The sequence below is a fragment of the Lontra canadensis genome, unplaced genomic scaffold, assembly GCF_010015895.1.
Source record: "Lontra canadensis isolate GAN:19392208 unplaced genomic scaffold, GSC_riverotter_1.0 scaffold148, whole genome shotgun sequence".
Classification (NCBI taxonomy): domain Eukaryota; kingdom Metazoa; phylum Chordata; class Mammalia; order Carnivora; family Mustelidae; genus Lontra; species Lontra canadensis.
In genome coordinates, this window is record NW_022631142.1 from 2,150,385 (window position 1) to 2,166,701 (window position 16,317).

The following is a 16,317-nucleotide window of genomic DNA, read 5'->3' on the forward strand; positions in this document are numbered from 1 at the left end:
CTTACAGTTCACATAAGCCCTCCTGCACGTCTTCTTAGTTGCCTCCACCTATCCTTCACTCAGTAGTCATTTAGTGACTACCCAACAGGTACCAGGTTCCCTGTATTCCATGGTTTAATCAGAGCGGAACATCTGATAGCTGCCAGTGCACGTGAACATCATGTTGTTCTCTTCTGTGAAGCACGAAGAAGAAAACCTGATCAAGAAACCTGAACCGGGTGTTGGCTACGCATGCGTTCGTCACCCGGAAGCACTAACCGGGGCCCCGCCCCGCCGCCTGGATAGCTGCCGGGGTACTGCGCTTCCTGCACTCCCGGTCTTAGCTCCTAGTGCCTACCTTGTGCTCTCAGCTGCAGAACGACGCTGGGGGGATTGTCCACCTGTGCAGGCTCAGGAAATGGTTGACAAGGCGACAGGCAAGTTCAAAGGTAAGTTTAAAACCTATGCTATGTGTGGGGCCATTTGCAGGGTGGGTGAGTCAGATGCCTCCTATTCTCTGACTGGCCGAGGCTGACGGCGTCGTCTAAAAGAGTTTCTAACAGAAGAGGATCTTGAGTGTGTAATATTTGTCATAAATAGTGACCCTTCCCTCCAAAAACTGGTATCCTCGTTCTACCATGTCCTCTCTATACGACCAAAGGCAAGTTATTCCGCCTCTCTGGTGTGTGTTGCTCCTTGTGATTGAGGACAGTTCCTATATCATGGGGATGTAATGAGGGCTAGCTCTAATGATGCAGGGAAAGCACCTGGCAAGTAGTTGAGGCTCAGTCTGTGTTCCCTTGCTGCTCTGTGATGTCCGTGCTGCTGTTGCTCCATTGCTTATCAAAGTGTTGAACTCACTTGAATAGTGAGCTCCCCATAGTATGAGCTTTTATTTATTTATTTATTTATTTTTTTTTTTTGAAGATTGTATTTATTTATTTGAGAGAGAGAGAGAGAGCATGAGAGGAGAGAAGTCAGAGGGAGAAGCAGACTCCCTGCCGATCAGGGAGGCTGATGCGGGGACTTGATCCTGGAACTCCAGGATCATGACCTGAGCCAAAGGCAGTTGCTTAACCAGCTGAGACACCCAGAAACCTAGTATGAGTTTTTAAAACCAAAACCTTGATTGGAACTTGCAGGGCTGAAATGTCCTATTTCATGCATCTGTTCAGGGTGAATGTACCCTTTGGCAGTACACCTTGAGTACTGCCTTTAAAGGAATCTCTTCTATGGTCTGTCTCCTTGTTCAGCATTCCTATTTAAAACTTACCCCACCCTTCCTCCTGGTCTTGGATTCGTGCTGTGAAGGCTTCTATAGTGGCACCTGGGATGGCAGAAACCTTAACTATTAAGTCTCAACCCAGTTGGCGCTCATACACGTCTTGCACATTTGTAAAGTGTTCAGCTGATTTGATCCCCTCATCTCTGGAATGGACAGAAGTTACTGTCTCCAGTTTACACACAGAAGATGGTTAGTTGGGGAATGTAAGGTCATTTGGTAAGTGGTAGGCTCAGGACAGGCTCTTTTGATTCCTTGTCCAGGGCTTTCTATTACGTTTCTGTTCATCTAAGCTTCCAGTAATTATCTTAACTAGTTGGCCTCCCGACTCAGGAGAATGAACTTTGTTAAACACATCTGTGCTCCTCCTGACCCTAAAGCCACTTCCGTGTGGTTTCCCATGTGAGGAGTGGGCTTTGGGAAATCAGCAAGTTTGTCCAGGTGGCTTTCTCTCTTCATGACTCCAGAACAAGTATGGCACAAATCCAGATTCACAGCCATACCAGCCTCTCTAGAGATTATCTGCTTCTCATTGAGATTCGCCCAGAAGCCCCAAAGTGAGTTTTGCAGATACCATGCAGCTTTTTTTTTAAAACAGCTTTATTGAGATATACTTCACATATTATATAGTCTACTTATTTAAATGTATCATTCAGTCATCTTAGCATATCCACAGTTGTGCAACCATCACTACACTACAATGAATTTTAGAACATTTTCATCCCCAAAAGAAACTCTGTACCCATTAGTAGTCATTCCCCTTTTCCCTCAAATCCCCGCCCTGCTACCGAACACTAAAAATACGAATCTACTTTTCGTCCCTGTAGTAATTTTCTTATCTTGGACATTCCGCATAAGTGGAATGTTTACACGGTTTATCCATGCTCTGTTACGTATCAGTACTTAATTTCTTTTTATTGCTGAATACTATTTCAGTATATGGGTATATCACATTTATTCATTCACCAGTTGATGGTCATTTGGGTTGTTCTACCTTTGGCTATTATAAATAATTCTGTGAATACTTGTGTATAAGTTTTTGTGTGAACATGTTTTCATTTCTTTTGGGTATAGACTTTGTGGAATTGCTAAGTCATGTAGTAGCTCTGTTTAGTCATTGAAGGAACTGCTAGGGTGTTTTCCACAGTAGCTGAACCATTTTACATTTCCACCAGCAGAATATGAAAGTTTCGGTTTCTCCACATGCTCATCAGCACTTACATCCATCTATTTTTTTTTTTAAGATTTTATTTATTTATTTGACAGAGATCACAAGTAGGCAGAGAGGCAGGCAGAGAGAGGGAGGAGGAAGCAGGCTGCCTGCTGAGCAGAGAGCCTGATGTGGGGCCTGATCCCAGGACCCCAGGATCACGATCCAAGCTGAAGGCAGAGGCTTTAACCCACTGAGCCACCCAGGCGCCCCTCCATCTATTTTGCCATATAGCTATTTTGGTGGGTGTGAAGTGGTACCTCAGTGTGGTTTCTAATAGCTTATGTTTTAAGTTAGACCACATCAAGCATGCTCTCCAGGGGCGCCTGGGTGGCTCAGTGGGTTAAGCCTCTGCCTTTGGCTCAGGTCATGATCCCAGGTGGGATCAAGCCCCGCATCGGGCTCTCTGCTCGCCCGGGAGCCTGCTTCCTCCTCTCTCTCTGCCTGCCTCTCTGCCTACTTGTGATCTCTGTCAAATAAATAAATAAAATCTTTAAAAAAAAAAAAAAAAAAAAAGCATGCTCTCCAGATCACCTTTCCAGTTATCTTCATGTGACACAATGACAGAATGGGAGCCAGGATTTGAGGAGGTAGACATGAGACAGGTGATAGATGGAGAAAGGAAGGTTATGGTGTTGCAGGGTCATCCTGTCCTCAATCCTCCTCCTCCTAGTTTGGACTTCTGTTTTAGCCATTAAGGAGCCTGACACAGGGTGGGTTATTGTTGGAGATCTGTCTTGTTCCCTCCTGGCACCCATAACTCTGAAGATAATTTTGTAGCTCCTCCTGTCAAGAGATGGAGTCTATTTATTCACTCCTCACTGGCCCTCCAGCCTCCAGACCCCACTCATTCCCTCCAGTCCATTCTCCCTCCTCACTGTAGCCAGTGATTTTTCTCATGTTCAAGCCGATCATATCCCTGTGTAAAATTCTAAGATGGTTTTTCATTACGTTGGAAAGAAGTTATGCCCCTTAATGGGACAGTTGAGTCTTTGATGGAGCGGACTCAGCTTATGTTTTCAGCCTCAGCTCTCTTAAAGGCTTACACTCCCTTAGGGATGCCATGCCATGCTGTTGCCTCTGCTTGGAACACAGCTTCCTCCCCGCCCTTCTGGTCATCTGCTCAACTTTCAGGTTTCAGCTAGATTTCACTTCCTCTAGGAAACCTTCCCTCACCCCATCCTTGGAGACTGAATTAATTAGCGCCCCTCCCGAGTATGCCTAAAGCTTTTTGGCTGTCTCACCTTTCCAGGAGTACTTTGCAGTTTCTGCAGGTTTCTCCACTGTTAGACTGTGGGCGACCAGAGGGGCCCCAGGGCTTGTTAAATATTTGGGAACTGACTATCCCTCTGAAGCCCTGTACTGTGATTGTTTGTCGCAGCAAGCATCTCGAGGGCCAGAGGCTGTATCCTGTAACTCCACGTTCAACACAGTGCATGGCATGGCACGTGAACTGTGTAGTACACGGGACAGCAGGATGGTGACTGCTGCTGTAGTTAGAGGTTTTGGAGCTGGGCAGAGAGTGAACAACAGTGCTTACAGTTAAATACGTAGAGTGTACGGAAACAGCCTCTCCGCACCGCTGCTGGCTGAGCGGGAAGAGCAGCAGCAGCCTGGTGAGGGCCCAGGTCGTCCAGAGGAGCTGGCGCATTGAACTGATTGCAAATTCATTTCCCTCTCTAGTCGTTGTTAAAACATATTTCAAAAGGGAGAAAGAAGTTTTTAGTTTTCTCACTGGTTACCCTCTGACAGTTCCACTCTGTTTGTAGCAGTAGCATTTTTTTTTTTTTTTAATTAACATATAGGGGTGCCTGGGTGGCTCAGTGGGTTAAAACCTCTGCCTTCGGTTCAGGTCATGATCTCAAGGTCCTGGGATCGAGCCCCACATCAGGCTCTCTGCTCAGCGGGGAGTCTGTTTCCTCCTTTCTCTCTCTCTCTCTGCCTGCCTCTCTGCTTGCTTGTGATCTCTGTCAAGTAAATAAATAAATAATCTTTTAAATAAATAAATAAATAAATAAATAAATTAGCATATAATGTATTATTTGCTCCAGGGGTACAGGTCTGTGAATCATCAGTCTTCCATAACTCACAGCACTCACCATAGCACAAACCCTCCCCAATGTCCATAACCCAGCCACCCTATCCCTCCCCATCCCCTGCCCCCCCCCAGGAACCCTCAGTTTGTTTCCTGAGATTAAGAGTCTCTTACGGTTTGTCTCCCTCCCCTGTCCCATCCGATTTCAAGCAGCAGCGATTCTTAACTGAAGGTTGTGGAATTCCTTGGATTGTCTAGCCCAGTAATTCCTGCCTGGTTGCATCAAAACCGGAATTCTGATGCGATAAATCTGGTCTTGTGTAAGTCACCTGTGAGGCCTGAATCCTCACAATCTTTTCTTCTTGAATATCTCCAGGGATTAGGAGCTCCCCATCTATAATGTGTCACATTCCGATTTTGGACAAACATTAGGAGAGTCTCTCTTGTATTGTGTTGAAATCTATCTTCCTGAAACTCTACACTTGGTGCTCGTTTGCCCCAATGGAGTGTCGCTGTCTTTGCCCTTGCCCGGATGGGAATCTTTCAGCTCTGTAAAAACTGATCATGTCTGCCCCCCACCCCTGTCCTGCCTCATGCTTTCTCCTGGATAAACCTCTCCTGTTCTCTTGCTGTACCCCACAGGAATCATCTTTAGGCCTAGTGAGTTTTGTTTATAATTGCATTGAAGTGCAGAGCACCAAATCAAACAGCCCCACGGCATGGACTGACCAATGGTTGGCGGCACTGCTCTCACCCTCCCTCTTGCCATTATTTCTTTTGATCTAGCCTGTGACCACTTGTAATTCAGTCAGTTTGCAGTTGGCGTAGGTTGAGCTTATGGATTAACCCAAAGCCCCCAGGTCTTTCTCACTCAATCCATGTCTGCTGTAAATCTAAGTAATTGGCTTTTATAATCAAGCCTGGCATTTGTCCTATCTCATGAGATTGTATCTTTTGGTTCCAAACCAATTCTAAGTAGGAAGCAATAGGCTCAGAAGAGGGAGCTGTAACAGCCATACTGGGGAATTAGGACATGGTTAGTTATTCACTGCTGTTTCCCAGTTCAGGGAGCAGCAACATGTTTAGAGAACAGCACAGACTGTCTGCATTTCTAACCAAGTCGTCACTGCTTCCATTCCCTCTGTATAGTGCCCCTGACATTGTGCTGAACATGTTGCCTTCATTATCTCCTTCAGTCCCCACAGCAGCCCAGAGCACAACCTGCTGTGAAATCAGGGTGTGCTCTGGTCATCTGGATACACCAGATTCATTCGAGAAAGCTTTTAAATTAAAGGAAATCTCAGATCTTAGCCCAGAGATTCTAATTCAGTAGGAATGAAGTAGAGCCAGGAAATGTCTTTTTCAAAAGTTTTCCCAGTAATCCAGTGCACCTGTTTGGGAGTAACTGTTTTAGTTAGTGGGTTATAGTTGCTTGGCTCTTGAACAGGACAGCTTGGGTCTCATTCATCTTCTCCCTGTAAGCGCCTACTGCAGCAGAAGCCCTCAGGGAAGATGGCGGAATCAAAGTTCAGATGCATAGTTAAGTGTCAGGAGAGTGGAAATGGTCCTTGTCCTGAGTCCCGAGCTTTCTGAAGGCCAGGCATGCAGCCTTCTCTGGGGCTCTGATGGCTAACCAGGGATAGGGCTCAGCCCAGGGTGACTTGGCTCACAAATGATCAGGCTGCCTGGTCAGGCAGAGATCCTGGGTGCTTCTGCCCTTCCTGGGAAATAATGGAAATAACTGCTGTACACGAGGATGCAGCTTAATGTTACCCAACCTTCAACTTGTTGTCATTCACCAAGAGCCAAGTTTTAAAAATGCTTTTGGATAAAGATGGCACCTTTTAAACAGCTGTGCAAGGATAATGTTAGAAGGGCATACTGAGGACTCAGATGGTCTCAACTTCCACTTGTCCCTGCATCCAGCAGCTTTACCTTCCACAGTGTGGACAGGAGACCTGTCCTGGAGTGTGGGGCAGGGAACTAACTTTCTTGGTGATGTGGGGCAGGCCTCAGACATGCCACCACCATTTTGACTAATTCTTATTTAGTAACAATGTCAGACCTGAAAGTGCCCTTATTTTAGATGGAGAAATTGGGGTCCTGAGAGAGACAGGACTTGCCCAGCATTTACAGTGAGCCAGACACTGAGCCCAGGGTTCTTCTACCCCAACATGATGCTGCACCAAAGCACCCAAGATAACTAATGGCGGAACAGAAACAGAGTCCCAGTGTCTTTTACTGCGCGTATTCAAACAACTGCCTCAGCACCGTTTATTGGGGAGTTAAAAATTTCCCCACTGATCTGCAATAGCACCTTTCCTAAACCAGTTTTCACACATGCAGGGGTCTACTGTCCCACTGGTCTGTTTGTCCATCACAGGGCCAGTATGGTGCTGGCTTCATTGCCACTGCTCTGTCACTATATCGTGGCATCCGGTAGAGGGGGGACTCCCACCTGTGTTGCATCAGATTTCAAAATCAACTTCTGTTAAAAAAAAAAAGTTGAGGGCGCCTGGGTGGCTCAGTGGGTTAAGCCGCTGCCTTCGGCTCAGGTCATGATCTCAGGGTCCTGGGATCGAGTCCCACATTGGGCTCTCTGCTCAGCAGGGAGCCTACTTCCCTCTCTCTCTCTCTGCCTGCCTCTCCGTCTACTTGTGATCTCTCTCTGTCAAATAAATAAATAAAAATCTTAAAAAAAAAAAAAAAAGACAGACCTCTCTTTAAAAAAAAAAAAAAAGTTGAGATCTGGACAAGAACTTTATAAATACACTTGTTGAGAAGGATATACTACCAAGTCTTCCTATCCTCCAGTAATAGTATATAGGTTTCCATTTACTTAGGCTTTACCACCTTTCAGCAAAGTTTAATAATTTTCTCACATACTAGGGTCATGAACATTTTTGATAGATTTAACTCCCAGTTACTTTTGGAGGTATTTTTTCTTATTACTATTATAAATAGTACTTTTTTTTCGATTTTTATTTTGCAGAATGTCATCGGTGTACCGAAATGGATTTGATTTCTGTATATTGATCTTAAATCCAGTACCTATTAATGCTTTTGTATTTTGTTAGTGGAAAATCACAATCCATGAAAATGAGTTTTCTTCCTTTTCGATACCTTCCCTTTATTTTTGTTGTTGTCTTAGGGCACTGGGTGGGACCTCAAGCACAAGGAAGAGTAGTGGTGATCAGGGGTATCCTCAGCTCACCCTGACCTTGACTGGACTACTTCACACATTTCATTTGCTCTACATTTTCTATAGATCTACTTTGTGAGGTGAGGGTAGTTCCTTTCTATTCCCAGTCTGCTCAGAGTTTCTATAGTTCTGTTGTTTTTGTTGTTGAATGAGTATTAAATTTTACTGAACACTTTTTCTGAACACTTGCATCTATTGATATCATCTAATTTTCCTTTAATCCCTTAATGATTATTTGGGTTCTTCCACCTCCTGAAAAATGAGAAAATAATCTAAAATATAAAGGAAACCTTGAGATCCTTTTATTGTGTCTTTGTGAGCTTCACACACACTGGCTGTAGCGTAAGAGACTAAAACCCAGGAAGGCTGCTTTATCAGGCTGCTTCCACTTATTTGCTTTCAGCCTGGGCAGTAGACTGGACCCCGGGTGTGACAGACTGGACAGACCTGCTGGCTGACGGCGGGCCAAAGAAGTTCTACTCTGTCACATGCAGGAAAGAGCAGGTCCGGGGCCAGGAACACAGGGAACCTAGAGGAAACACGATGTAGATGCCAGACTGGAGAACGGACAAGGTAGGGATCGCTTTACCACCCTTGGACACAGCCAGCTTTAACCTGAAATCTGAGGTAGTAGTGCTACTTTCTAGTGCCCCCCACAACCAGTCTGGAAGTGGGCATACTTTTTCCTAGTGGGCCTCTCAAAAAATGAAAGTAATCATTTTTACTTCCAAAAAATTCTGCAACACTGGTGAAATAAGGTGTCTCACAACAGGTTTTCCGAATGGTGGATTCACCAGTGTGAATGCTTGAGCATACCCTCACCATCTAACTAACTGCACCGAACAACTCTCTCTACTCTGCAGGGGATCCTCAGATCCCGGGAACCAGGCCCACGAGACTTACAGGGCCCTGACTCCTGTCTTCAGACCTCCACAGGGCTGTCCAGGGGCAGAACATGGAAGAGTGACCACAAAGGTGACAAACCAGGACTAGCAGGAACTTTAGGGAGCAAAGATGCTGACTTGGCAGAAGGAAGAACTTTCCTATTGACTCCCCTGGTGGGAGACGATTGCCCCATCACAGCAAATGGACAAAGACTTGATGACTGTCCAGCAGGAACTTCACAGAGCAGATTCATGCCAGTACTGGGCTGCTGCCTCTAAAGTCCCTGCTAGCCCTGGACTATGAAGTGACACCAGCTAGAAATGCCTGGGTTTGCTTGAGAGCTAAGGTGATCAATGTACTGTTTTGGCTCAGGACCATGGGGCTCATGGCATCGTTCCACAGGCCCAGCTGCTCTTTGCACTGTTGGCTTTGACACCTTAGGTCCGTTGGGTAAACCTACCTGCTCCCCAAGAGCTGGAGAGCCCTCAGAAGCTATGTGCTCCTGCATATTTTACAAACTGGATCCTCTACTGTGGGAATGTGCCAGGAAGCAACCAGAGACTTCCAACATGAAATTCTTATTTGTGGAGGGAGTTGCTGTTACCTGACTCTGCCTTCGTGCACCAGTGCAGTACAAACAGGGGCTTTTATTGGTGGGACTTGGGAAGCTGTGACACAGCCCAGCATGCAGCGGTGAGGGCTTGGATAACTTCCAGGAGACAAGGGATGAGGGGACTCGCCTCAGTGGGTGAGTTGTCCCTTCTCAGTTCTTAGAGGCAAGTGTGCAGGGAGAAGGTTCAGCACTTAACAAACTGGTGGGTGACCTCGTAGATTCCCACAGATTCCTGAGCCTTTTCATCATAGTCCGTCCAATCCTGTGGGGAAAAAATGGCCCTGTCAGCCTCATGAGATGGTTTAGGACAGTGGGGACTATGGCACTCTGGGACTTTAAAGGCCCAGTTCAGGCTCTTACTGAGACATTCATGAATATATATGACCTAGAACAGAGCTAGAGTGCATTCTGGGCAAATTCACTTAACTTCTCAGAGCCTCAGTTCTGTCCTCTATTAAAAAAAAGGGACAAAAACAGGTTGAATGTTAAAAGAAGCAAATGGGGAAACAGGTATAAATACTTAGCATCATGTCAGGCACATATAAGAGCTCAGTAAATTCCAGTTGTTGTTGTTATCAGGTGCTATGCAAACTGAAGGTTTCCATCCTCCTTTTGAAGCCTGACCACAAGGCTTATTTAAGGTGGTAACATGTTCAGTAATACAATTGATTTTCATTATTCATGGTAGTTATATTCTACAAAATCACCACAAACACTGAATTAGTGAACCATTGCTCCCAGGGGAAATACAGGGTTACGTTTTTAGAAGCCTCTGATCACATTTTCTTCAACCAATCAATATACAACTTTGTTTTGGGTAGGTTTCTGTTTAAAAACACCTTATATATAGTTGACTTATAGGCAACAGCACTAGAACTCATGCCTCCACAAAGCTTATCTAACATGCATTTTCTCCATTAGGCATATCCCAGCCTTCTCACTTATGGAACACTAGGTACCATTTTAGCACTATACTTGGGGCCATTTAAACACCAAAATCACCAACAAAAATAAGAAGGCAGAGTCAGCTTTCTGTTGATCTTTGTTCACCGAAAGGGTAGTTCCCACCAGGTTCCATACAGTGCCCCCACAAGGCCCCAAAGTCCTGTACCTTTTCCTGCAGATTAATATCACTGAAGACTGTCCCCGATTCCACACCCTCAGCAGCAAATCCAGCCTGGAGGTGACAGAAAGGCAGTGGTTAGTCTGGGGGAAAAGGGGCAGAGGCCTGGCCAGGGAACTGGCTCTTTTCAAACCACCTTTGGGATGGGAGGACAGAGATGCAGTGCGAGCACCTGTTCTGGAATCATGTACTACAGCGGTTCCTCTCAACTAGAGCCCTGGACCAGAGGCAGGAGGTGAAGGGTAAACCTTTCCACTACCCCTGAGCTCCCAAAAGACCTGGGGCATGTCATTCCCCTCTCTGGACCTTAGTTTTGTTTAGGAGACGGGGATGAGAATGCTGTTTTGTCTCCCTGCCTCACAGATTTGTCATGAGGTGAAACAGCTGCACAAATAAAGTGGGATGAGTGTGGGCTCTGGAGTCAGACCGGGGTTCAAATGACTGTTCCCATGCTTATTGTCACCCCGCACAAGCTGCAAAATCTTGAAAAAAAGTTTTCACTTGTCCAAACAATAGGATGAGTAACTTCACAGGGTTACTGTGAAGATTAAATGAAGTAATATGTAAACGTGACCAGCACAGTGCCCAATATACAGTAGGCACTTAATAAATAACAATTACTACCCTTAGGAGAAGTCCTAGTCCGCGGTCTCTGGATAAAGCAAAGTTCTATTATTCCTGTATGAGCTCCCCACAGATACAGGTTACGCACCTGGGGTTGGAAATCAACTGGTTCAAGGCCTCGGCATTCAAACTCTACAATTGTCTTGAACTTCTCATTGTCTTCAGCCTAGAAAAGAAGTGTGTTGACGGCGCAGGCGCCAGTGGGCCCTTGGAAAGCTCTCAGTGCTGCTGCCGTTCCTGCCAAGGGGGCCCTACAACCCGTTAGCCCAGATGGGACTCGAGAGCGACTCCTCCTCTTCTCGAAGAGGCCTGCACTGGGTACTGCTCCTCATGAGACCTGCCTGGACAGAGCTGCTACAGAAGAAAGACTGAGTACTAGAGTCGGCCTGCCTGGATATGATCTCAGACAGCTCTACCTCTCTTCCCAGCTAGGGCCCAAGATTGTCAGACTGGGCTGAGGTTCGCTGTGAAAATCTTAACCATGTGTAAAGTTCCTAGCTATAGTACCTGACACTATGCTCAATAAATGGCAGATAAAATTATCAAAATAAAAAAATGTGAACAAGAATGTTACGCTCTAAAGTCTCCAGATCTTCCCAATGGCCCGGGACACTTAACTGCAGCCTTTGACTAAACCTCTGCCATGTTGTGAGGCAGAAGGGTGACTTAAAAGCCTTTGAAATGGGGTTTTCACATGGAACAGGCACCTCTGAGGGGGCTGGTAGAACGAGGAAATTCAAGCCTCCCTGACCCATGGGCTCAGAGATACCAAGCACCACACCCACACATTCAATCTCATTCTGTCCTTCACTGTAAAATCATTTCCTACACACCAGTCATGTGCCGGCACAGAGGATGCACTCTCTGTCGGCTCTGGTTTGCTTTTTGTTTGCTGGTGTGTCTCATCTACTATACATTATTTACTTGAAAGCAAGTCCTTGTGACTTCTCTCTTTAACTTCAGAACAAAGCTTAGAATTTGGCATAAATCAGACATGTTTCAAAAATACTAAGTAAGGGGGGCCCCCTGGGTGACTCAGTTGGTTAAGTGTCTGACTTCAACTCAGGTCATGATCTTGGGGTCCTGGGACTGAGCCCTGCATTGGGCTGAGTGCCCAGTGGGGAGTCTGCTTCTCCCTCTTCCCTACCTTCCCCCTGCTCATGCTCTCTCATATAAATAAAATCTTTAAAAAAATAGTAAGTAATGGGTGAATACAAGTAACTACCCTTTAAACAAAGAGACTTAAAAGCACACACTCCCTCTCTCCCCTTTGGACTGATTGGTTACACAGTCATGTATAACTAACTAGCTAATGTCAATATCAAGGGTACCAGAGAAGGCTCACAAGTCCCCCAGTATAGAAAGGGCAAGTGCTCCCAGAGATGGAACCTGAGTGGAAGGGTTGGGCCAGAGGTACCCTGAGCTCCCACAGCCCAGTGCTTATTAGAGAAGACACTGTAATAGCCTGATTATGAATCTTCTGCCTACCAGGCACTCAGCCAGTGTATGGTGACAGAGTGAGTGAATGAGTAAACAAGTGAGTATATGAATAAATACCCCACAGCAAGTTGCTCTGGTACAGACAGAACTCTAGAACCCCAACCTCCTAGCTCCCAGCTTAGATTTAATCCCACCACCTGTCACCACAACAGGAAACTTACATTGTAAGATCTGATGGTGCTGCTCAAAATCTCTGAAATGTAAGAGAAGACAAAGGTGACTTGAGTCCATACGCTGCCCCTATCCTGGTGCCCATATGTGGCTCTGGGGAAGAGTCGGCTGCCACAGCCTGGGCATCTCAGGCCTGGGTCTACCCACAGTAACATGAGCCTGCTTTGTATCAGGAAGATGTAGCCCCATTTGGCAGAATCCAGGATTTGTGACCTGACCTACCGATGGAGTTTTCCCTCGCACATAGCTTGCACTTCTGGACCATGGAGGCGCTGCCACGACCTCCCTTCAGTGCCACACTGTCCTGGCAAGGGTAAACAGAATCTGTAGTCACACATTAATTAGACATGATCCCGTCTACCACTTACTAGATAGGTGAAGAGACCAAAACCCAAACGGAATGCCATCTGCTACGACAAGAATCCTGGGGAGCTTCCTGAGACTGAGAAAGGGACTCCCCTTGATTTTGAACTCTGCCTCACATTCCGAAGAAGCCCGTTCTTCCCAGTGTTGACTATACTAATGGCTGCCCTTCCAAACCACAAAAAGCAGGGTCCAAAGACCTGAGAGATCAGGGCCACTGGTTCCTTCCCCAAATCGGAGGAGAGGCCTATATGTGTTTGTATGTGGGCATGGTGGTAGGGGGAGTAGTTACCATCAGCCGAATATACTGCCACTTCTCTGAAATCTCACCACAGTTGCCACATTTCATCTTGGGGGAGGAAAAAGAAGATTAGTAAAGTAGTTTAGCTCAGTCGGGCAGACAGGGGAAGGGCAAGAAAGTGTGACGTAGGCAGGCTCAACCTATCTTCCCATCAACTACCGCACCTCATCCTTAGAACCCACCAAGGACATAACCAAAATTTCTCTCTGGGCAAAGAACAGGCCAGGGTTTCTCCTGCTGGTGTGCCCACCCTCCTCTAAGAAGTACCCTGTCTGGCTGGAAATTCAAGGCTCCTGTAGTACTGAAATGGTCTCAACAGCGCCAACCTCCACCCCTTCTTGGATCTGGAACGTCCCTTGTGCTCTCATAGGCCTTGTAGGTTCCTACTAAAAGTACTTATCACTGTTGTTACTCTATTTCTCTGTCTCCTCCGCTAGACTCTGTGCTTTTTGAAGTGGAAGAATCAATTTCTCAAACCCTGGTACTTGAGCTTCAAAATATTTGGTAGTAAAGGTGGCGAGAAAGCTTCCTAAAAGGAATAGAGCTACTGCCAGGATCTGAAGGATGCTGGGGTTTGGATGAGGAGGGAAACAGAGCAGAAGCTCCGTGATGTGGAAGAGTTAAGGGTGTCTGGAGACCAAGCCACCAGAGTACCAGATTCACCAGTATGGGGTGGGGAGGGATGGAGGAAGCCACGATCAAAACTAAAGGGATTTCACAATAAATAAAGCCTAATCAACTAAAACAGAAGGTGAAATCCCCCTCCTTACTAAACAATCCCAAGACCCCTTCAAGTAGTCTCTCGTTTACTGTTTTCAAAACATAAAATATTTCACGGAGGAAATCTCCGAGACGTTAGTAATTAAGAACTAACCAATACATTTAGAAAAGCGAACAAATTCTATTAAGGAAAATACCACTTAGCGGTTACACATGTCCATTCTTAATGGTTTGAGACAAAGCTGCCCTCGGAGTCGCACTTCGGCACGGGAAAGCTCTCTCTGGGCCCGGCCCCCTGGCGCCCCACCCCCTTCCGGATCCTCGCGGTGTCTACCGCCCCTCCATTCGCACCTTCAGGTACCACCGGAAGTCCTCACCCAAGGGGCGGAGGTTGGTGACATTCTCCAGCGTGGCTTTGAGCTGTAGTGCAATTTTCTGTGGAGGGAGTGCCAGAGCAAGTGCATGAACCGCGCCTGCGCATCCTACCGAGGCCCGGCCCTGCCCCTCCTAGATTCGAGCTCTGCCTCCCCACTCCTCAGCGCGAGCCCACTTCTCTCAGTCCCTCCTGGCACGAACTCCCGCCTCCCAGGTCCTCGCCACCTCCCCGTCCCTGCCCTGGCGGCACTTTGCCTGCGCCTCACCCCCATAGTGGCTCGGCTCGGCCCTGCCCGACCCGGGTTGGCGAAAGCTGCCGCCGCTACTTTCCGGCCTGTCGTAAACGTGGGCGCCGCCGGCGCACGGGGTGCGGACCTCCGGCGTGCGTCGGGCGGGGGAGAGGGCGGGGCGTTCACGCGCGGCTGGTTAGCGACCCGGGCTTGTATTTTTCTTTAAGTGGGCCTGTGGAGGTGTCCTGAGGGTGAAATTAGTGTTAGCTCAGATACTTGCTGAACGCCGATCTCGTGCAGGCACTATGCTAGTCTGAGGGATACCGTAGCAAACACAGTCCTTGCAGGAAAGCTCTGCCACGGTTTCCTCCTGCCCCTCAGTTCTTTCCTGACTCTTCACTACTCGTTCTTCTCTCTCCCAACAACTGCTTGGTCCCTGCTTGCCTTCTGAGGCTTCTTAGATCGCGTCGGTTCCGCCTGCCCGAGACCAGCTTCGCAGATTTGGGGGATGGGGTCCAGGGCACATCTGAGACCATAAGGAAGCTGTGTTTCAAGGAACGGCCTATTTGCGACAATTACAATTACAATATGAGGTTCTCACGGCCATTTAAAATTTGGAGTTACTATTCTTGTCTACTTTACCACCAGCTTAACTTCATTGCCCCAGATACCCTTCTATAGAGGGGAATGCACTGGAGTTAGGAACCCTGACATCTCTGTCCCAGATCCGGACCTAAGCTGCTACTATCTTTGAAGGAGGCAGCGTGTGTATAGGGGCGGGATTGCAGGGAACACTGGCCTAGGTGTCAAAAATGACACGTCCCAGTCTGGCCTGTCTTGTGGGATGTGAGTTTATCCTAATCACCTCCCCACAGATGAGATTTACCAAGCCCAGTTCCTTTCAGCACCCACAATCTGGTCAACCAGCAATTTGCCGAAGGAAGCAGTGCAATTTAGTTTAGCAGCAAGGAAAATTCCTACAGATCTACCTACTCAACAAATTCCCACACTGTCCAAACCAGCTAGGTCTCAGTTCCTAATGACTGTTGGTATTGATTTTAAGATGGATTATTAGAAAACTTCCTGAGGTATATATTGTACTAAAGCAAAATGTTATCCTCCATACTGAAATACCTACAGATGTATCTATAAAAGAGGACTTAAAAAAACCCCAACCTCAATTCTCTATCTCTATATAGAGATATAATATATATATATATATCTACCCAATACTCTCTCAATAAAGGTGGAGGGGGAAAAACACTTCACACCTCAAAATTTAGCAATACTTCATTAATATAAAATACCCAGTGCCCAAATTTCTGTAATGATGTCAATTTTGTCTTTTGAATCATGATCCAAATAGGGTCCAAACAGTACACTGATTATGTGTTTCTTAAATCTCCTTAAAAATTTTTTTTAAAATATTTTATTTATTTGACAGAAAAAGATCACAAGTGGGCAGAGAGGCAGGCAGAGAGAGAAAGGGGGAAGCAGGCTCCCCACTGAGCAGAGAGCCTGATGGAGGGCTGGTCCCAGAACCCTGGGATCATGACCTGAGCTTTAACCCACGGAGCCACCAGGCGCCCCTTAAATCACCTTTAATCTACCAGTTCCCACACCATCTCTGTTTATGTTTGCAATTTGTTTGTTGAAGAAGCCAGACCCTCTGCCTTGGATTTTCCTTTGGATATTGATTAGATT

General features: G+C 46.6%; 1 protein-coding gene across 4 annotated transcripts; it reads right to left on the reverse strand.

The window, feature by feature from the left end:
- Positions 1-9,344: 9,344 nt before the first annotated feature.
- Positions 9,345-14,703, reverse strand: CZIB (CXXC motif containing zinc binding protein). 4 transcript variants are annotated; one of them, XM_032844217.1, is made up of 8 exons: positions 14,683-14,703; positions 14,386-14,443; positions 13,280-13,336; positions 12,847-12,928; positions 12,615-12,646; positions 11,042-11,119; positions 10,318-10,383; positions 9,345-9,468 (listed from the first exon to the last, which is right to left on the reverse strand). In XM_032844217.1, exons 2-8 carry the CDS (start codon positions 14,407-14,409, stop codon positions 9,391-9,393), a joined length of 417 nt encoding a protein of 138 aa, XP_032700108.1. In that variant the 5' UTR covers positions 14,410-14,443; positions 14,683-14,703; the 3' UTR covers positions 9,345-9,390. The 4 variants fall into 4 exon arrangements, with proteins under 4 accessions (XP_032700108.1, XP_032700105.1, XP_032700107.1 ...); XM_032844214.1 differs by having other exon boundaries at positions 14,360-14,443; positions 14,650-14,695; XM_032844216.1 differs by lacking the exon at positions 14,683-14,703 and adding an exon at positions 14,650-14,679.
- Positions 14,704-16,317: the final 1,614 nt, after the last annotated feature.